Source organism: Leiobunum rupestre, chromosome 7 (genome assembly GCF_980474605.1).
Source record: "Leiobunum rupestre chromosome 7, qqLeiRupe1.1.hap1, whole genome shotgun sequence".
Lineage (NCBI taxonomy): Eukaryota > Metazoa > Arthropoda > Arachnida > Opiliones > Sclerosomatidae > Leiobunum > Leiobunum rupestre.
In genome coordinates, this window is record NC_143390.1 from 45,643,825 (window position 1) to 45,667,045 (window position 23,221).

The 23,221-nt window shown below is 41.4% G+C and overlaps 1 protein-coding gene across 1 annotated transcript in view; it reads right to left on the reverse strand.

The window, feature by feature from the left end:
- Window positions 1-455: 455 nt before the first annotated feature.
- The window catches only part of LOC149936516 (uncharacterized), a 60,981-nt gene continuing 38,215 nt past the window's right edge, over window positions 456-23,221 (reverse strand). Inside the window, exons 2-3 of the mRNA XM_090181441.1 lie at window positions 5,373-5,715; window positions 456-4,700 (exon numbers count right to left, since the gene is read on the reverse strand). Coding sequence (XP_090037567.1) covers window positions 1,397-4,597 — 3,201 coding nt within the window. The 5' untranslated portion in view covers window positions 4,598-4,700; window positions 5,373-5,715 and the 3' untranslated portion in view covers window positions 456-1,396. The remainder of the gene's footprint in view (window positions 4,701-5,372; window positions 5,716-23,221) is intronic.

The following is a 23,221-nucleotide window of genomic DNA, read 5'->3' on the forward strand; positions in this document are numbered from 1 at the left end:
CCCAATATCGAGTCTCACCCCATTTGCCAATCCTACATCTTTTCTTTGATTTTTTTCCCTTCCAAAATCTACATTCATTCATCTTACCGAATACGTGTATTTCTTAAGACTCCACGCTAAAGTAAAAAAAAATTAAAAAATAGATATGTTTTAAATCTGATTTTATTGATTTTTTAAACGTCTTTTTTGTTGACAAATTGATTAATAATTAGCGTGTAGCGGAAATGTAAACTAAAATTCCAATTAACCTTAATTTAATTACTACTTGCGATTTAGTGTGCTCTGAATTGCTACGATAATCTACGTTTGTACGTTTTCATAGATACATGAAGTTTATAAGGCGTTTTAAATCGATTGTTATATTGATTTTAATCATTTGATTTAAGTCAGACAATCCTACCTTTAGCTGTATTCGTCAGAGATTAGCAGATTTTCAACCAGAAATAATTCAATAATTCGGAAAAAAAATTTATTCACATTTTTGTTTATCTTATTTTTAACAAGCTTAAAAACGCAAATATTTTAGGGCTCGCGGGGGGGGATTAGAAATTATCTGGGTTAAGTGGTTAAAATGGGTGGGGGGATACGCGTTGTTCTGTTTTTTTTGGGGTAAACAAACGTTTTGAGTTAAAATAAAGTTTAGCTTCTTACGTGGAATCAGAATTCGGTAAAATGTTAGTAAATGTATATACACAGACAACGTTTTCAAACGGATATTTACAAAAATATTATAATCCCCTTAAAATTTTCATATTAAAACAAAAACGTGTATATATAATAAAAAACTAAAACAAAAAAATCTGACTTTTTTATTTATAATCGAATTATTGGTAAGAGGTAGTAGTTAAATATGTTAATCGACAGGGATAAGGTTTGCGTACGGTAGAATCTATAAAATGTCTAAACTTACAAAAGAATACATAAGTTTATAATTATGTTCTATAAATGTGTCAGTTAGCTTTGTGGGCGGTGAATTTGGTAGTGACGTAGAATTGACGTCATCACCTAAAAAATAAGCACCTCTAGCGACAAAACTATGCGACTTAAAAACACTCGCTATGGCGACGAGGCCAAGTCTGAAGTCCACCAAATAATTTGTGGTCATTTTAGAAATTGCTTTAGGTAAAAATTTAACACGCGCAATTTTTGGGAACTGACACACTTATGTGAAAGAGAATTATAAACTTATGCAAAAACGACTAACTAGCACCTTTCATGACTATCTTTCAAGCAGCCCCGGGCAGGGGTGACCTAATTTGGCAATACGCGAAGTTAACCACCGTCTTCATTTTTCTGGTTTCGGAGGGACCGCAACGCGTTGATTTAACATATATTTTGTCTTCGTTCAACGAAGACAAAGACACTTTTTTGGGTTTCTCTCTCTTTTTCGAGTCTTTTAAGGTTCTTTGGAGGGTTTCCCCTTAATCTTCCATTTCAACCAGCCGAATTTGGTGTCCTTGGGGATGGAGTGTCGTCTCCGAAGATCGCGATTGCGTCCGCCGCGTCCGATCGAATCACCCGGAGATTTGCTCTTTCGTTTGATCTCGGACCTCAAGGGCGTGATGGTATCCCCTTCCTCCGACAAGTCAGAGTTGGATTTGACCGTGATTTTTCCTTGGTGGCCGCTGGATTTGGGGTTCTTTTGGTACCTGGGTGGTTTGGCCGCGGAGTACATGGACTGCGTCCTGGACACTCTGGATAGTTTGTCGTCTTCGCTGGCCCGGCGCTCCGGGTGACTAATGCCGGGAATGTACATGACCAGAGTCCGTCGACGCCTAGTCGAGTCGCTGTCGGAACTGTCCACCGCGGATCCGCCCGATGAATGTCCTCTTCGGTTTCTAGACGGGCTGTTGACGCTCAGCCTGCTCCCGAAGATGCTGGTGGTGGCCGCGCTGTTGCTTCTCTTCAGGGCGGCTTTTTGGCGGGCTTTGTAGGCGGCGGCCAGCCCTCCCCGGTGATGGACAGGGTCGCTTTGAACGGAAGACGGTAATCGCGAATCGTCCTGTTTCTTTCTACTTTGACTTCGGCGGTTTTTATTGAATCGGTTGGTGAGGTGATCCACGTCTTCTATTTCGTGGCCGTTGAGCAGAATCTTCACTTCGTTCTTGTCGCCGTCTTTACCTTTAGACGTTTTCCCGACGGAAGTGTGTCTCCTGTCTATGGTGTAGGATTTTCGAGCGCTCATGTCGTCTTTGGAACCGACGCTTTTGTCGCGAAGCCTACCCAGAGTCGCCGAAGACCCGATTTCGTAGTTGTTGTTACCGACGTGACTTCCGGATGGGTACGAGACGTCGCTTTGGGCCATTTCTCGTCGGTAGTCTTCCTCCGCGTCTCGGAACCACAGTCCTCCGCCTCCCGCGCTGATTTCTCGACCGTGACTAGCGCCCAGATGAGGGACATTCTCGTAGGAGATTTCGCGTTTCTTGTGGTTCATTTCTCGAATGACGGAGGCCGGCGTGGCGTCCCTTTGGTTTCCCTCGTTGCTCGCCGAACTGGACAGATCGTCTTCCGCTTCCGTTCTGATTGCTTCCGGAGGTTGTTTGACGCCGTTGCTTTTTCCTCTCTTTTCCGCCGCCTCTACGTCAGCGTCAACGTCGTACCAGTTGTCGTCGGTCTTGTCGGCTGGCTTGTACGTGTTGCCCTTGTCTTTGTCCTTGTCCAGCGTGGCCGATGAGCCAAAGGCCTTTTTGAGCCGAAACCCGAATCCTTTTTGAGTCTGTTTCACCTTTCTCAGAGTGTCGCTTCCGCTCAAGGTCGACTCCGGCCCGATCGTGGACGGATAGCCTCGACTGGTGGTGGTTTTGAAGACGGGAGAGGCCGTTCGCGTTGTTGGCGTGACGTACGCCTGCTTCTTCTTTTTCTTGGACTTATCTACCAAGCTGTAGATGGCGTCGGACGAAAGGGTGCCGTTGGTCTTCAAAGTGGATGTCATACTTGGCGTTTGGTTCTTGGAATCCTTTCCGCCCTTGTCCGAATCCAAGGAGGGCACGTCACTGAAAGCCGAGACGTACCCGTCTTTGGATCGAATCACGCGGTATCGGTTGATATTCGACATTTTGTCGTCGTCCTCCTCGTCGTCGAGACTTTGGCTGCATTGTATTCCTTTGTCTTTGGTCGAAGCTCTTCCTTTGATGTATCTGTAGTCCTTGTTGTCCCCGTAATATTTGTCCGGACTTTTGTATAGCTCTTCGCTGGACAGGACCTTTCCGCTTCTGATGGCTCGCTCGGTGGTTTTCTTGTCCCCGTTTTCGATCCTCAGATCGCCGTGTGATTTGGCCCTCCTCTCGTTGAAGACCGGAGAATCGCTCTCTTCCTCGTAGACGGTCCTTCTTTCGTTCCTCCAAATCTTGCTCTGTTCGCCGGAGGAGCGGTAGAAGCGCCCGTCGGATGTCCTATCGACCGAAGTCTCGAAGCGACTACGATCTGACACCAATTGGTCGCCGCTGTTCCAGACTTCGATCGGTTGACTGGAATAGTTTCTTCTTTCGCTGTCGACAACGGCCAGCCGTTTATCGTCGTCGAGATTGTTATTCAGTTCCCAGTTGGAACCCCCGCTGGGATAATGCCTAGTTAGGGTCCCCGCTTCCTTGGTTTTCGCTTCTTTGGCGCTTCGCAGCGTCTTGACGTTTTCATCGGCCAGAACGATGCTGGTTTTGTAAGGGCCTTTATGACCCGTCACGCCGTATCCGTTGGTCAAGGGTTTGTCCATGGTGCTGGTCCCTTGACTCTTCCTGAGGTTAGCTTTGTTTTTGGAATCCACGGTGCTTTTGTTCTTCACGTCGCGTTTCTTGAGCTGCGTCATGCCGAAGATGACTTTGACACCGTTCACCAACGGGTTCCGTTTGCTTTTGGAGGGAGACGAGGACCCTCTCAGCGTTCCGTTGGAGTGCTCTCCGTAATCGACCGGAGGCTCGGGCGGGTTTCTATAGCCCGTCCCGTTGGGGAGGCTGGTGGGCGGAGGCGAGTGGGCGATTTTTTCTTCAACGTCGTCTCTTTCGTCGTAATCGATGTCGTCATCGCGATGAAATTTTATGACGGCTTCGTCGTTGAATTTGTTGACGATTTTCTTGACGTAATTGGGTCGCACCTTGGGGGGATCCGGCGGCAGTTGACTGCTGTGTTTGCGTACTTGGAAACCGCGCAAACCACCCGTATCGGTACCGACACCCACGTCCGAAGTCAATTTCAAATTGGGCAGAGATCGTGGCCCGTCGTGGTTTTCCGCGATCGGATGCAATTTGCCGTACGCGTAATCGTCGCGACTTTCCGAGTGACTCAAGATGCTTTCAGGCCCACTCAGCCCGTCCGCCAAATCGTTCTTTTTCCTCGATGACCCGTAAATATCCTGGTTGGGATGCCGATTCTTGTACACTTTGAACCAAAAGCGTTTCTCTGGGCTGACCTCGTTGGCTAGTCCGTCATCTCCCGCGTTAGAATCGCCGCGACGCGGGTATTTCTTGACCCGAACCGCCCGATTGAAGCTGACCTTCTTGCCGGAATTTCTCGAGTCCGCGCTGTAGGCCGAAATGTCCGAGCGGTCGGAACGGCCCGATTCGCTTCGTCGGACTTTCGAGAGACCCAACAAACTTCCGGGCATTGTTGCGAATTGTCAATTGTTTTTTCTGGCTTAAATGGACACCAGTCGGAGTAAGTCGTTTGATATTCGAATTGGATCTTCCTCCATCTCGCGCGTACGATTCCTGGAAAAAGAAAAGATTTAGGCGTTAGTTACTATTTTGCAAACATTCGGAGCAGAGAATCATCTTCGCCAAAGCTTCGGACACAAGCGAACGTTTGAAACTTTTCAATACTGCGTTCAAAAATAACTATTTAAAACGATTCCAATGCTAGTTTATACAAATTAATTAAGATTCATAGAAAACCACTAGTATTCTTCTCCATTTTCTAGAATATTTTGCTGGAAAATAATAATAATAATCAGCTAAGCTAACACCCAAGGCACCACCTTAGGCCCAAATCATCTCGCAACTTTTAACGCTTATAAATCAGGTGGCGTAGGAGGGTGGTGCAAAGCCCTTCATGCTACGCGAGCCAACAGCTCCCTACATTAACTATTACTATTAACCTCAAGCGTGTGGGCTTTTTCATCATTGCTGTAGTAACTGCCAATCACTTTTTTTATCACCAAAGGTAGCAAACTTTATCCGTCATAGCTAACCGTCGAACCGAACTATCTAAGCGTTTCAGTCGTATTGATCCCGCGATAACAGAAATCGTTTAAGAACTAGTTTGTCAATCTGTTTTGATCCCACGATAACAGAAATCGGTTACGAACTAGTTAATTAGTGGGTTTTAGCGGTCGCGTGACTGTAACTCAAGATGACGCCTCTGTTATAAGAAACCCGACAAACCTTAATGATTCACGTCGCCCGTTTCATGGAGGAAGGATGCTTTTCCAAGTGCAAGATGTTTACGGAACGATATTTTGTTCGGTCGTATCCAGCCGAAACTCGGCGAGTCTGCCAACGAAGTTCGCCGGCCGTTGCTCTCTCTGTCTCTCTGTGGTTATCCTCGTCTTCAGCCTTTCTTTTCCGCCTGTAGTCGACGCTGGCGAACAACAGACAGGTCAGTATGGCCCACCAACGCGTCCCAGACTCGCAATCCCACCAGGACCCGAAAGTCGTCGAGGAGGCGTACTTGTTTCCCGATGATCGTAGGAGCTGCCTCAGACTCGGTCGGGGCTTACCTTCACACCTAGGGAAAAAATACCAAAACGTTAGCTGTTTCTTATTAAAAACGCTAAGAAAAAAACGCGACTCTTGCAGGTCGATTAATCACGGGTAAATTTAAAAGTTTTTATTCTGGTCCGCACGCTATCGGCGAGTTTCTTACGTATGAACGCCAGAAATATTTCACTTTAACAAGGCTCGCTTATTTCTCTCGGTAAATATTTGCCCGAAGATGAAAGCGCCATTAGAATACGTGTTTGAGCCTGTGTGGGAATGGTGGAAAACGGGTCGTTCGATAGATTCCCGATCATGAGGAGGAGGGTGGTCTCCTTTTACGCTATCTCACCGTTCAATTGGTTTCGAAATTTAGTTGGAAACACGTCTTTAGCTTTTCTTCCTTTTCATACACGTGACTACCCTCGTTGTCCCTGTTTCGTGTTTTTCGTTATTGTTAAATCCGACTCGCGCAAAACCATATAAGTCGGCCGTATAGTTTACTGTCTTAAACACATATTTTTTGCTGTGATTTGTGGAATACAGGGGTTCGCAGTTTCAACAAAATATAGTAGCTTGAATTGGTTTAAAGCAAATTATGCCAGTAGGCAAACCATTTTTATTACCAGGTTACGTTGATGGCGACCAAAACCAGTGAAAACGCGGTTTTGGTTTAAAATTACCCAATACGTAATGTCGGAAAAGAATCCTCTGTTTTTAATGGTCAATTTTTTTTTAAGTGCAATAATACGTCATTATTTCGATGAATGTAAAGTTATTTTGACTGTTCAAAGCGTTTTGATTTTCAATAAGTCTTGGTCTTAAGCGAAAATTAGCTGAGAGATTCTTCCACGTCGTTACCTGTAAGTTACGGATAGCGCCAAATCCGATTGTGTTAACTTTGTTACCAGTTCGATAATTTTTTCGTGTGACAACGAGCCCTTTGAACACTTCTAGACGTTAGTTTTAACTAACTTGTATATCCTTTCACTCCCAAAATAAGTTTAAATTTACATACAAAGTACCTTCTTAAATAAAGCTAAGATGGACTCATTAAACTTGTAATTATCTTATTCAAATATAAGACAGGTAATTTCGAAAGTTTCGGATAATTATTTGCGCCTTTAAAAACTGCTGAACCGTTAAACTTGACAATGACACAACAATAAAAAGAATTCGCGGCGGAGACAATTCTAATTGGTGTCGAGAATAGAAATGATTATCGCGGTCAACCCGAGGAAGGACACTACTACCGGTTTTTCTTTTCGCAAAACGAGTTTTTCGGCAATTTAATTTTATAATTACGAGTTCGGGAGTAATTCTTCGCTATCTATTGCAGTTATCTCGATTTCAACTTCTTCCGGTCATGTACGACGAATTTTTATTAAAAATCTTACAGCCCTTTTAAAATAATAATGTAATTATTAACAATCACTTTTATATAGAGCCGAAATTTTGGGCGATGTTCTACACCTGGTTTTAATATTTAAATAAAAAGTTTTAAATTCCTGATATATCTCTGGTTCGCCGTTTACTGGCTATCCCACGCTCCATAAATGACGAAATTGGCCCGGTTTTCAAACATTTATTCCACGTGGTCTTCGTGACTGTCCTATCTCTTCACGCGCGAACCCGTTCTCCTTCGAAAACGACACCCGAGTCCGACGCTACTGCCGAACGCAACCATCACGGCGTTCTACCACATTTGACCCTAGACGTCCCGAAATCGCTTGGTTCCGGTAAACACCCACGCCTTATCGTATACCAAGAGCCTAAGTCTATCATGATATACTAGAAGTATGTCAGTTAGGTGAAATAATTTACTGGTGGCTACGTGAGAAGTGATGGCAGATTTCACGTCTACTTACTTCTAGCGCGGCAGTCTAGAACATAGAAGTAAATTTTAATTTCCCATCCTGCTGCGAGGCTTATAGAAATACCATTGGGGGGTATACGGTCGCAGCAGGATTTAATTCTAGACTTTCGTACCACCAGTGAGTATAGAGTTAGACGGAAGCTTGACCTTCCCAACTAGGGTTATACTGCCTTTAAAAACCAATGATTACACGGGCCGGTTCTACAGCTCCCTGCACGTGCTCAATATGACGACGAGGTCATTAAAGTAGTATTATGTCTAATGACTAATTGGTACAGAAGGCTAACCGAAATGTGTGGTCATTCTATATGGTTGACAGAGTACCCCCTTCCATAAAAACTTGTAAAGGTTAACGGTAATAGTTAGTGTAGGGAGCTGTTGGCTCGCGTGGCATGTAGGGCTTGCTACCACCCTCCTACGCTATGTAACCAGGCCACCTGTTTAAAGGCATAATAAGTCGCTAGATGACTTGGGCCTAAGGTGGTGTCTTGGGTCTTAACCTAGCGGATGATTATTATTATTATTACCTGGAAAAGTCAGGGAAGTCGAAAATGGTTCTAACGTTCGGGGAAGTCGAAAATGGTTCTAACGTTCGGGGAAGTCGAAAATGGTTCTAACGTTCGGGGAAGTCGAAAATGGTTCTAACGTTCGGGGAAGTCGAAAATGGTTCTAACGTTCGGGGAAGTCGAAAATGGTTCTAACGTTCGGGGAAGTCGAAAATGGTTCTAACGTTCGGGGAAGTCGAAAATGGTTCTAACGTTCGGGGAAGTCGAAAATGGTTCTAACGTTCGGGGAAGTCGAAAATGGTTCTAACGTTCGGGGAAGTCGAAAATGGTTCTAACGTTCGGGGAAGTCGAAAATGGTTCTAACGTTCGGGGAAGTCGAAAATGGTTCTAACGTTCGGGGAAGTCGAAAATGGTTCTAACGTTCGGGGAAGTCGAAAATGGTTCTAACGTTCGGGGAATTCGAAAATGGTTCTAACGTTCGGGGAATTCGAAAATGGTTCTAACGTTCGGGGAATTCGAAAATGGTTCTAACGTTCGGGGAATTCGAATATGGTTCTAACGTTCGGGGAATTCGAATATGGTTCTAATGTTTCGGGGAATTCGAATATGGTTCTAATGTTTCGGGGAATTCGAATATAGTTCTAACGTTCAGGGAAGTCGAAAATGGTTTTAACGTTCGGGGAATTCGAATATGGTTCTAACGTTCGGGGAAGTCGAAAATGGTTCTAACGTTCGGGGAATTCGAATATGGTTCTAACGTTCGGGGAATTCGAATATGGTTCTAACGTTCGGGGAATTCGAATATGGTTCTAACGTTCGGGGAATTCAAATATGGTTCTAACGTTCGGGGAATTCGAATATGGTTCTAACGTTCGGGGAATTCGAATATGGTTCTAACGTTCGGGGAATTCGAATATGGTTCTAACGTTCGGGGAATTCGAATATGGTTCTAACGTTCGGGGAATTCGAATATAGTTCTAACGTTCGGGGAATTCGAATATAGTTCTAACGTTCGGGGAAGTCGAAAATGGTTCTAACGTTCGGGGAAGTCGAAAATGGTTCTATAATAATAATAATAATAATAAGGCTTTATTATGGATATCCAACTCAGTATGACTATACTGATTTCCAGTTGGGTCCAGTGTACATAAAATTTTAAGATACAAATAGCAATAGACATAACAATAAAAGATAAGTTAGTCAAATGTTAAAATGAAGTCACGAATAAGATTTTTGAACTTTGAAAGAGAGGGGTTGCTGGAGATTAGTTTAGACGGAAGAGAGTTCCATAGAATTATTCCACGACATCTTGGGCTAACTTTGGCAAACGCGGGAGGTAATTTTTCCAAGTAGAATGATGACGCACTGTTCATAGTTCTATAATTATGTACCGACGAAACACGCGTAAATCGTCGAGCCACATACTCCGGGACTTGATTGTAGTAGATTTTGTACATAAAGACGAGTATGTGCAAGACGTAGCGTTGCTTAATGGTGAGCCACTTAATAGTTGAACGGGCGACAGTAGACGAGGATCGACTTTTGGCTCCAATGACGGTTTTTGCGGCTCTGTTATGCAAAATCTGAAGTGGTTTTAAACGATAGTTTGGAGCGACATTGTAGAATAAGTCCCCGTAGTCAAATAGAGGCTGCACAAGGGCTTTAAAAACTGTGTTTAAAAGTTTAATGTCAAGGGCGGGCTTAAGAGTACGAATGCACCACAGTCGTTGGTTCAGTTTCTTGGAGAGATGGACGGTATGTGGACCAAATGAAAGTCTTTCATCGATTAATACGCCAAGATACTTCATAGATTCGACTCGTGAGACGCGACTCAAGGGCAATTCCGATACATTTGTAAATTTTGTGAGCATTTTAGGGGTACCAAAAACCATGAACGTTGATTTGGACTTTTGGAGGGACAAGTGAATGTCTTCATAACCTTTTTCAATGTTAAGTACATCAGCGTCCATCGACGCAATTAAGGCCTGAGAAGATAGAGCTCTACACAAAGAGGCGGCATCATCGGCAAAGAGATGGGCCGTGCTGTGCTTTAGCGATTTCGCAATGTCGTTAATGTAGATGGAAAACAACAACGGACCCAAGACACTTCCTTGGGGTACACCAATCGACGACTGGACATATTCAGAAGAGACGCCGTCTATTGTGACAAATTGAGTTCGTCCAGTTAAGTAGGAATCAAACCACGAAACAGACTCCGGGGAGAAACCAAGCTTCTCTAGCGTATGTAATAAAATCTTGTGGTCAACCGAGTCAAAGGCTTTCGCAATATCGAGGAAGACTACTCCAACATAGTAGCCTTGAGAAAGAGCATCTAGAATGTCCTCGAGCAGATTAAAAATACAAGTTTCAGTAGAATGTTGAGGACGGAATCCAGACTGCAAATGATATAGAACGCGCTGGTCCGAGAGATATTGTAGAATCTGCACTTGGGATAAGCGTTCGGAAACCTTCGTCACAGATTGTAATATGGCAATTTGTCTATACATCTGAGGATCATCCTTTAGACCTTTGCCCTTATAAATCGGACAGATACGAGCTATTTTCCAGTCAGACGGGAAATGGCCAGTACGAAAGCTCAGGTTTATCAGTTTGGTTAGTGGAAGGGCTAACAAGATAGCAGCGCCATTTAAAATTTTCAAGGGAATACCATCTGGACCTGTTGCCTTGTTCGTGGATAGGGTTTTCAACTGCGCAAAAACCTCTTGAATCTGGACTTCTTGGAAAACGAAAGGCTCGACTGTGGTTGGTACTATATTCGGAAGGACGCTAGGCCAAGGCTTCATGCTGGTGAAGGTAGTATTGAGGGTACAGGCTATGTCGTAAGGGCTGTCCACAATTGATTGACCAACCGTCAAATGGGTAATTGGTTTACGTTTGCATTTAATATAACGTTTGAAGGTTTTCCATAGCTGACGAGAATTTCCCGCACAGCGCCTAACTTCAGAACGAATATAGGAGGCCTTGGATAACTTGAGTTTGTTGTTAAGTAAGTTCCTGTAGTATTTGAATTGAATGTCATGAAATTCGGCGTTTGGGCCGGTGCGTCGAGATCTATGGTGATCACGATAGTAGGCCAATTTTCGAATGGTGGACGTGAACCAACGTTCGGGGAATTCGAAAATGGTTCTAACGTTCGGGGAATTCGAATATGGTTCTAACGTTCGGGGAATTCGAATATGGTTCTAACGTTCGGGGAATTCGATTATGGTTCTAACGTTCGGGGAATTCGAATATAGTTCTAACGTTCGGGGAATTCGAATATGGTTCTAACGTTCGGGGAAGTCGAAAATGGTTCTAACGTTCAGGGAAGTCGAAAATGGTTCTAACGTTCGGGGAAGTCGAAAATGGTTCTAACGTTCAGGGAAGTCGAAAATGGTTCTAACGTTCGGGGAATTCGAAAATGGTTCTAACGTTCGGGGAATTCGAAAATGGTTCTAACGTTCGGGGAATTCGAAAATGGTTCTAACGTTCGGGGAATTCGAATATGGTTCTAACGTTCGGGGAATTCGAAAATGTTTCTAACGTTCGGGGAATTCGAAAATAGTTCTAACGTTCGGGGAATTCGAATATGGTTCTAACGTTCGGGGAATTCGAAAATGGTTCTAACGTTCGGGGAATTCGAAAATGGTTCTAACGTTCGGGGAATTCGAAAATGTTTATAACGTTCGGGGAATTCGAAAATGTTTCTAACGTTCGGGGAATTCGAAAATGGTTCTAACGTTCGGGGAATTCGAAAATGGTTCTAACGTTCGGGGAATTCGAAAATGTTTCTAACGTTCGGGGAATTCGAAATTGGTTCTAACGTTCGGGGAATTCGAATATGGTTCTAACGTTCGGGGAATTCGAATATGGTTCTAACGTTCGGGGAATTCGAATATGGTTCTAACGTTCGGGGAATTCGAATATGGTTCTAACGTTCGGGGAATTCGAATATGGTTCTAACGTTCGGGGAATTCGAATATGGTTCTAACGTTCGGGGAATTCGAATATGGTTCTAACGTTCGGGGAATTCGAATATGGTTCTAACGTTCGGGGAATTCGAATATGGTTCTAACGTTCGGGGAATTCGAATATGGTTCTAACGTTCGGGGAATTCGAATATGGTTCTAACGTTCGGGGAATTCGAATATGGTTCTAACGTTCGGGGAATTCGAATATAGTTCTAACGTTCGGGGAATTCGAATATGGTTCTAATGTTCGGGGAATTCGAATATGGTTCTAATGTTCGGGGAATTCGAATATGGTTCTAATGTTCGGGGAATTCGAATATGGTTCTAATGTTCGGGGAATTCGAATATGGTTCTAATGTTCGGGGAATTCGAATATGGTTCTAATGTTGGGGGAATTCGAATATGGTTCTAAAGTTCAGGGAAAAGTCAGATAATTTGAATATGGTTCTAATGGTCATCGAACTGTAATAAGGTTCTAAAGTTTTGGGAACAGTCAGGGAATTGTAATAAGGTTTTAAAGTTTTGGGAAAAGTCTGGGAATTGTAATAAGGTTCTAATGTCCAGCGAATTTTAAGAACTATAAAAAACAGACGGGGAAATTTACGAAAATTTTAAAAATTAAATATTCTCAAATTTTGGCTTTCAAAAATCAGGGAAAATCTTGTAAAGTCACACGTAATTACAATTTGAAAAACCTTTGGCAACCCTTTTGTAGAAAAGCCTCTTTAGTAAAAATTTAACACGCGGAACTGACGCGTTTATTTGAAACGTAATTATTAACTTACGACCAATGTTTACCAACTTGCGATTCCACTGTTTGACGCGACACAGATTGTCAGTGTGGGAGCGAATTTTCAAACTCGTGATAGATGGGATCCGTAAAAGAACTTCTTTAAAAAGGGCGATTTTGTTTTGGCAAATCCGACTGAGAGGAACGGCTGAAATCGTAAACATCCGACTTTCGTGTCATGTTGTAAAATGTTTTTGAAAGATAGTCCCTGTATAGAGCTATGCCATTTAATCGGTTATGACTACTTAATAGCACGCCGGAGAAACGAGTTAAACCTGACTCCGGCCGTTAAAATATTTCTGGTGCCTTATTATTCTTTTGATTTTAGTTTTTGGGAGTAAATAACTCTGGGTCGGTCTGTCCGTGACTCTCTTGATACGTTATTTTATTATTATTTGGACGACAATGGAGCCCCTTTTAATAATAACTGGATCGCGGGTATTTTAATAGGGTGAGGGTCGTGACCCTGCGCGCCTCCACCCCGAAATGATTAAGCGGGCTTTCTATTTTGAATGAAAGTTTCATTAAATCTTTGACCCTCTCCGGCTTACGTCAAATACGGGCTTTCATTTCTCTTTAATGGCGCAATTTTCCAAGATCATTTTTATTTATTGGGGTTATTTTCCTGTAAATTTTAATTTGGTTAATGAATGAGTAATTGCGTGGGAATTGGGGCTTGTACACCAAGGTCCCGCTAAATATGTGACAATAGTATAGAGTCTGTTAATGTTTTTGTGGAGATTGGTTGTAAGGGGCCTAACAATTAATTTCGTAATTTATATTATCCTATTATATTATCGAATAACGAGATTTTTTATAGTCATGTTTGAAAAGCATTGTACACCTGATTACTAAATATTTCCATTCATTTCCCACGTTTTCTACTGATTCCTATGATTATCATAATTTATTATTCCTACTTTCTCAAATTTCTGTAAACATCAAATAATAACTCTTGGATATCAGTGAATACCGTTGATTATCAGAAGAAATTATGTTTAATTCAGAGAAAACGGCATGGTATTAGAAGATAAAACTTATTTTATACAAGACGTTTCGAGCCGAGGCTCTTCTTCAGTCGTTCGTTAGTTAAAACTAACGAACGACTGAAGAAGAGCCTCGGCTCGAAACGTCTTGTATAAAATAAGTTTTATCTTCTAATACCATGCCGTTTTCTCTGAATTAAACATAATTTCTACTAATATTCACCATGGTAAATAATAAGTTTAATATACCGTTGATTATCGTTAAGTTTTCAAATGTTTTCCCTTGAACATTATCTAAATGACTATTGTTTAACAAGACTTGCGAATTTCGTTGATTATCATTTGGTTATTATTGCTGATTACTATTGACCACCGGTGATTAATCGCGAATTCTATTCTGGTTATCGGTGATTACTCGCGAATTCTATTCTGGTTATCGGTGATTACTCGCGAATTCTATTCTGGTTATCGGTGATTAATCGCGAATTCTATTCTGGTTATCGGTGATTACTCGCGAATTCTATTCTGGTTATCGGTGATTACTCGCGAATTCTATTCTGGTTATCGGTGATTACTCGCGAATTCTATTCTGGTTATCGGTGATTACTCGCGAATTCTATTCTGGTTATCGGTGATTACTCGCGAATTCTATTCTGGTTATCGGTGATTACTCGCGAATTCTATTCTGGTTATCGGTGATTACTCGCGAATTCTATTCTGGTTATCGGTGATTACTCGCGAATTCTATTCTGGTTATCGGTGATTACTCGCGAATTCTATTCTGGTTATCGGTGATTACTCGCGAATTCTATTCTGGTTATCGGTGATTACTCGCGAATTCTATTCTGGTTATCGGTGATTACTCGCGAATTCTATTCTGGTTATCGGTGATTACTCGCGAATTCTATTCTGGTTATCGGTGATTACTCGCGAATTCTATTCTGGTTATCGGTGATTACTCGCGAATTCTATTCTGGTTATCGGTGATTACTCGCGAATTCTATTCTGGTTATCGGTGATTACTCGCGAATTCTATTCTGGTTATCGGTGATTACTCGCGAATTCTATTCTGGTTATCGGTGATTACTCGCGAATTCTATTCTGGTTATCGGTGATTACTCGCGAATTCTATTCTGGTTATCGGTGATTACTCGCGAATTCTATTCTGGTTATCGGTGATTACTCGCGAATTCTATTCTGGTTATCGGTGATTACTCGCGAATTCTATTCTGGTTATCGGTGATTACTCGCGAATTCTATTCTGGTTATCGGTGATTACTCGCGAATTCTATTCTGGTTATCGGTGATTACTCGCGAATTCTATTCTGGTTATCGGTGATTACTCGCGAATTCTATTCTGGTTATCGGTGATTACTCGCGAATTCTATTCTGGTTATCGGTGATTACTCGCGAATTCTAATCTGGTTATCGGTGATTACTCGCGAATTCTAATCTGGTTATCGGTGATTACTCGCGAATTCTAATCTGGTTATCGGTGATTACTCGCGAATTCTAATCTGGTTATCGGTGATTACTCGCGAATTCTAATCTGGTTATCGGTGATTACTCGCGAATTCTATTCTGGTTATCGGTGATTACTCGCGAATTCTATTCTGGTTATCGGTGATTACTCGCGAATTCTATTCTGGTTATCGGTGATTACTCGCGAATTCTATTCTGGTTATCGGTGATTACTCGCGAATTCTATTCTGGTTATCGGTGATTACTCGCGAATTCTAATCTGGTTATCGGTGATTACTCGCGAATTCTATTCTGGTTATCGGTGATTACTCGCGAATTCTATTCTGGTTATCGGTGATTACTCGCGAATTCTATTCTGGTTATCGGTGATTACTCGCGAATTCTATTCTGGTTATCGGTGATTACTCGCGAATTCTATTCTGGTTATCGGTGATTACTCGCGAATTCTAATCTGGTTATCGGTGATTACTCGCGAATTCTATTCTGGTTATCGGTGATTACTCGCGAATTCTAATCTGGTTATCGGTGATTACTCGCGAATTCTAATCTGGTTATCGGTGATTACTCGCGAATTCTATTCTGGTTATCGGTGATTACTCGCGAATTCTATTCTGGTTATCGGTGATTACTCGCGAATTCTATTCTGGTTATCGGTGATTACTCGCGAATTCTATTCTGGTTATCGGTGATTACTCGCGAATTCTATTCTGGTTATCGGTGATTACTCGCGAATTCTATTCTGGTTATCGGTGATTACTCGCGAATTCTATTCTGGTTATCGGTGATTACTCGCGAATTCTATTCTGGTTATCGGTGATTACTCGCGAATTCTATTCTGGTTATCGGTGATTACTCGCGAATTCTATTCTGGTTATCGGTGATTACTCGCGAATTCTATTCTGGTTATCGGTGATTACTCGCGAATTCTATTCTGGTTATCGGTGATTACTCGCGAATTCTATTCTGGTTATCGGTGATTACTCGCGAATTCTATTCTGGTTATCGGTGATTACTCGCGAATGCTTCTGGTTATCGGTGATTACTCGCGAATGCTTCTGGTTATCGGTGATTACTCGCGAATGCTTCTGGTTATCGGTGATTACTCGCGAATGCTACTAGTTATCGGTGATTACTCGCGAATGCTACTAGTTATCGGTGATTACTCGCGAATGCTACTAGTTATCGGTGATTACTCGCGAATGCTACTAGTTATCGGTGATTACTCGCGAATGCTACTAGTTATTAGTGATTACTCGCGAATGCTACTGGTTATTAGTGATTACTCGCGAATGCTACTGGTTATTAGTGATTACTTGCGATTTCTACCGAGTTCTGTTTTGCCCAAAAATGATATCTTATAAAATAAGTGGTTTTTCTCTATTCCAACAGTCTATTACCCAATCGTGCATACACCTCATTACTTGAATGAGTCACACAAACTAACCTAGAACTCTTTAATTTAAAATTTTCTCCCGTACCTTTATTTTTTGGTGCAACGCAACCTTTTCATTAGAAGCAGCGTTTGAACATATTTATAATCGTTCCAAAACCAAGTCGTCAGCCTCTTTTAATAACTTCCATTATTACGTTTTTCAATTTGGGAATAATACGAAATTATTATTCCGAGTAGTTCCTTTCTCTCGTAAGACTCGAGATTGGAAAACCGCGATTAAACAAGGTTAAAAGTTGTCCGAAAACGCTGTTTTCGCACGCATTTCACTCGCTCTTTCATTTTCCAATCCTCGATTTCCCATTGTATGGAGATTCATTCATTCGGCGTGAGCGCGCGTGTTAAACTGCGAAATTTAGGAAAGATTTAAATGAGGGTAGAAGGGCTGCGGTCGTGGAGGAACCGCCGACAGCTCACGGTCGCTCCTTTCTCCATTATTTCCAGACCAATCAATGACCTTCGTGACGTCATCAATGGAACCGTCAGAAAACGCCCTGGGTTCCTGTCCGAATTGGGACAACGCGCCTTTTACTTAAATTGGACTGTCAATCTGGTCTTCAGCCACTAATAGGGTGGTCCTTATTTCGTTTATTTCTTAAATGTTGCAGTCTTACCCGCTAAATTTGTTCCAATGTTTGAAAACATAATTCATAAGAAGAAAATGTGTTAGGTAGCTCAAGGAGCTTGAAACTGCTCTATATCTTAGCATTAGAAAACACGGTGATTTCTCATTTTTATCCATATTTTTCGAGTTGGTTACGGATTACGGGTTACGGCTACTCTATCTCAAAATCAACCACTCTGTTGTTGAATACGTCTATTGGATCCATTGCCACGCGTAAACAAAGTAGTTTGAAACCAGATAATTTTGTTACATATTACACTACTTAATTATATTTCAATTTGAGATAAAGTAGCCATATCCCGTAACTAACTCGCGAATTATTGAAAATTAACGTTTGCAGAGCTCCCACCAGGTCCCTAAAATGCCTAAAAGCCCCTACTTTTTTTCAAGGTCCCTAAACCACCATAAAATCGGGATTTGGTCACTAAATCACCCTATTTCTAGTACATTTGGTGAAAAGTACCATCAGCTTCAAATATTTCGTAGAAAAGCGAAAAAAAACCTGATTTAATGTGATAGAATTATTACAAAAAATTTATAGTCATTTTTGGGATTGATAAAAGTTTTTTTAGAAATTAAAACTAAGTACTTAATTTTTGTGATAAAACATTTTTTTAAATTAAAACTAAGTCAGTTTTAAAAAATTGCTGCTTTTAAAAGTTTAAATAAAGATCTTATTTTTGTTTATTAAAATGGTCCCTATTTGGTTCCTACTTTAAAATATTTGGTTCCTATTTCACCCTATTTCTAGCCAGAAAAATCCCCTATTTCCCTATTTTTTTTTTTTGAGATTTTGGTGGGAGCCCTGCGTTTGTTCGATTGCTAAATAATAAGAATTCCAAACTGCTTTGTTTACGTCTGGTAATAAATTGAAACGTTCGGTAAAAGAACGTTAGGCAGTTGGAAACCAGATAGTTAAAGCCATATTAAACCACACAGACTGGTTGATTTTTAGATAGTGTAAGCATTATCCGTAACCAACTCGAAAAATATGGATATAAATTTAAAAATTTACGTATCCACTCCTACGTTCTCAGTAACCTAAATAGCTTCTTAGCAACAGCCCATTGCGCGCTTCTTTTTCTTAGGTTTTTTTTGGTTTCGCCTGTTCGTCTCGAACTTTCAACTCGACCCACATTCGGAGAGGTCATTGAGTTTTTTGATGGACATCACAATCGTGCTTTATTTTCTTTTGAGACGAATTTTTGTTTGTCTATTCATTCCATTCGGGAAAGATTTCATTTTGATCGGTGATTCTATCTAAGCCCAGATTTGTTCGTATTGATACGAAAGTTTGAACCAATTTGAAGTTAATCAGCGCCAAAAGGCCCGAAGTGGACAATAATGGAACCATTGGGGCTCTTGACTGACCAATCCTTTCAATACTAAGTTTGAAATGTACTATTGAAAACTACTTCAACGCTTGTTTGTTCAAAACAGTTTCTGTAAACTAGTATTCGTTAGGTTTGTCTGCAGGGTGGGGTGGCGGAGTGGTTAGCACTTTCGCCTCGCAGCAAGAGGAGCCGGGTTCGATCGCAACTCGGAACTACTCCTTCTACGTTGAGTTTGCTTAAAGGGGTTTCCCCTTCCCATAAAAACTTGCTGAGGTTAACGGTAATAGTTAGTGTAGGGAGCTGTTGGCTCGCGTGGCATGAAGGCATTAATTGCCACCACCGTCCTACGCATTGTAACCCGGCCACCTGTTTCAAGGCATTAAAAGTCGCTTGATGACTTGGACCTAAGTTGGTTACTATTATTATAAAAGTAGTTAGCGTGGACTGCAGTTCTACGGGCTTATTACCATTGCTGTAGTATCGTCCAATCACTTTTTATAAGTCGTTGATCCTGCTGTACCTAGATCGCTAGCGAACTCTATTCGCGCTGTTTGGCGAAGCAACGCTCGCGGATCACTTTTGACGTTTTGAACTTGTAACTCGGCAACCTGTTTGGATCCCACAATGACAGAAATCGGTTAAAAACTAGTTAGTTATTGGGTTTAATCTGGCGACTGACCGTGGATCTAGCCTGAGGAAATGTTCGAACGTTGATTAGATGGTTGAACCCATTGAGTTGGGAATATTAATCTAGAGATCCAATCAAATCTGCTCCCCGCGAAACAAGTTTTTGAAAAATACGAATGTACCGTCTGCTCTAAAATGACGATCAAACGTTATCATATGACCCGTGGCGCCATCCATTATTTTGAAGAAAAAAAATCTTTTTGCTTGAAAACGCGTCTTATTTGAAGGAACCATTGAGAGATAGACGGCGCCACGGGTAGAATGATAACGTTTTCTCGTTATTTGGGACGCCGATGAGAGCAGACGACAGTATTCTTATTTTTAAAAACTTGTTTCGCGAAATACTGAAATCCGACGTTTTGATTGGACCTCTAGATTAATATTCCCAACTCAATGGTTGAACCACTTTCACCGTTCACCCAGATATAAGTAGATCGAAATATTCATGAGATAAGGATAATCGCAAAGATAAACTTGTACCGGTTTGACCAGCAATCCAATCTAAATCACTGACATCCTCTCATCCAGGGTTGCAACAAACTGTCTTTTTTTCATTGTGTTAAACGGTTTTTAAATCAAATCAAACATCAATTTTTAAAACGACCTCTTTCAAACAATTCGTCACACCTAGGAGCAACAAACACAACACCCCACACAAGGAGAACGCAACCCGTCAAAAGTCGTGGATTTTCTTGTGTACATTTTTCATTGGCTAGACGCTTTAGCGCCTGCTGCCGTCGGAAGGGGAAAATTCGGAAATTGTCTTCCCCCCGCCTGTAAAACGTTCAGCGTAAAGGCTCGTGACGCTCGTCCAATGAAATTCGTACACAACCCTTCGTTAGCGTGTTTAAAGGCTAGCTGCGTTCTCCTTGTGTTTGTTGCTCCTAGGTCACACTTTACTTTTCGTTCAAATATAATTTCAATTAAAATCCCACAAAAACATTTTTTAAATATTCTCATACAATAAAAAACATTTGTAAAATTTCATAAAATGTTTTAAACACCGTGCAGGTTTTAGAGTGGTTGTTTTAAAAACTCTTACAAAAGTATTCGGAAAAATTATCTGGTTCTTAGTGGGTTTTCAAAAGATTTTAAACATTTATTTGAACGTTTTGTTTAAAGACCAATAGTTCTTTTTATAAAGTAGCGAGGCCTTTTTGTTTAAATGTGGCTCTTACGTTACAGTCTCTTATTTTGACAAGACTACGAGCGCGTGGAAATTACTCGTGCGAAGAATATACTAATAAAGCCGTGTCTTGTGACGTAAGAGCAACATTTTACCAAATTGGGCAAGATCAATTTGTGTTTCATAAAATCGATAATTCGCGCGAGTCAACATTTTTGGCCAACTTTGTTGGTGAGCGCAGTTTTCTTAATTCTTAAACAAAATTACTCCACAAATACAAAATGAAATACCGAAATAATTAGTTAATCATGTTTACTATACATACAGTAATATTATTTGACATTATTTAGAATTTTATTTCCCTTATTTTGGAAAATACGAGCAATTTTACTTGGACCCGCCTTGTCGTTTTGAAAGCGATTCTGAGCGAACCGACTTGGACGAGTTGCTTCCCGAACCAACACGAAGCGATTTCTCACGCTGGTTTTGAAAAATAGTTATCTAAAACGAAGTGATTTTAGGGGTAAGTGTGAACCGGGCTTAAGAAAACCCGGCCGTTCTTCAAAACTTGACCAACAAAAGTGGTCAACACGTTGTGGAATTTAACCATTCACAACCTGTTGACAAATGAATTTGTGCACAAATGTTGGCTCGTGAAGACTCGCTACCATTCCTTGACTTAAACCTAGGAGCAACAAACACAAGGAGAACGCAGCTAGCCTTTAAACACGCTAACGCAGTGTTGTGTACAAATTTCATTGGACGAGCCTATTAGCTGCACGTTTTACGGAAAGGGAGAAGGCAATTTCCGAATTTTCCTCTTCCGACGGCAGCAGGCGCTAAAGCGTCTAACCAATGAGAAAGGTACACAAGAAAATGCACGACTTTTGTCGGGCTGCGTTCTCCTTGTGTGGGGTGCTGTGTTTGTTGCTCGTAGCGTGATATCTGTAAGGCTAGGCGCCCACTGGCTCTCCGTTTCGTATCCGTCCTGCCTTCCACAAGGCATGGTCTCCGTTACGAAGCCAAGGCTTGTGGAAGCTAGGACGGAGACGTTACGAAGAGCAGTGAGCGCCTAGCTTAACGCGCACGCGGTGGTGCTTTCCGAGGGCCATGATCCCCGTGATTCATCGAGGTCGTCTCACGAACCGATCCGATCGGCTTTCTCGAACTGATTAGAAATGATCAGTCGGGGTTTCGTGTCGGGGAGCGATCGTGGCGTCATCCGTCGAAGGTCGCTAATGGCGCACGCGCGGCCACTCTCGAGCAACATTCTCCAATTTAATCATTCTCTCCGCAACGCGGTTCGTATTTCTTCGAACTCGATTTTCGTGATCTCATTTGGATAAGAAGTTGCCGGGGGGTGCCCCTTTTAATGAACGATTTATTCGGATCAACATCCGCGCGTACGTCAATTCGCCCCCGTTTTATTCCCCCTCTATAGATACCTTCAAAGGCCGAACCAACTTAAATAGACCCCCGAAAAGGGGGGGGGGAGGTATTACGTCACTTTTGCTTTATCCAATCGGGTGTTTTCCCTTGTCACGCGCTTTCCCCGATACCTTTCTTGAATGAATCGATTTGGGGACCAATTATTTTTGTAGAAGGGCGTGTGTCCATTGTTAGCGGCGTTGCACTCGGGGCTAGGATATGTCGTACGAAGGAAACTTTACCCTACTTTTTTACTCTCTTAACTATCGATAAATTAATTATCTCGTTTTTTGGCCCGTTATTAAGACATACGTGAAGTGGTTTGCCTATTACCGATAAATTTATACGTTAATTTAAGAGTTTGTTTTGAAAATGTTGCCTTTGTTTTGTTTTTGAGTGGGTTTTGTATTTCCCAATTTTTGAATTATTCAAATTTATTTTTCGAATACGAGAATTGTTGTCTGTCGCCGTCTTGACTCGTTATTGAGCTTTGAAATTTATATTTAATGTGAATTTTAGATAAGCTGGAAATGAGCTAGCTAGTAAATTTTTAGTCCGTGGGTTAGTTTTTATAGCGTGATGTTTTTAACTTAAACAGGTCGTACCATTTGGTTTCTATAACGAGATATTTGTCGTAAACCGCTTATATATTGCATATTTATTTAAATATTTATATTTGATTTGGTAATTTGAATTTCATTGAGGTAATACTTTATTATGGGCCAAACAAGGTCTATAAGAAACGTATTTATGTTATTGATAACGCACAAGTCTTCCTAGAGGTCGGCGTTTGAATAAGAAATTATACGATTGTTTATATTTACCCATAACCGAGAATTATTCAGAAATATTCGAAAAAAATTATTAATTTTGCATGTTAAATCGTTGTTTAATCGTATAATTTATTCGTATAAAACAAATAATACGAATTTTAATGATTAATTGAATTTTTTGCGGTTAATTTATTTGTTCCGCCGACCTCTTAAGTCTTCCTTCCATTCCTGCTAACATGATATACTACATAAGCTGCTCCCTCAAATGGAAATTGTCTATTTTTCCTATATGTATCGCGCCATCTAGTATCGGTCGTCTTTCGAGCACACGCTAATTTTTCACGTTACCTTTTACCAGAAGCAATGTAATATCTTTCTAGGTAAAATTATATCAACTTCCATATTATACAGCTAATATTATTTACTAGAAACATGTAAATAATTATATATTTCATTTTACGTCCTTAGGCGGAGTGATACGCGCTGTAAATTTACAGCCATTG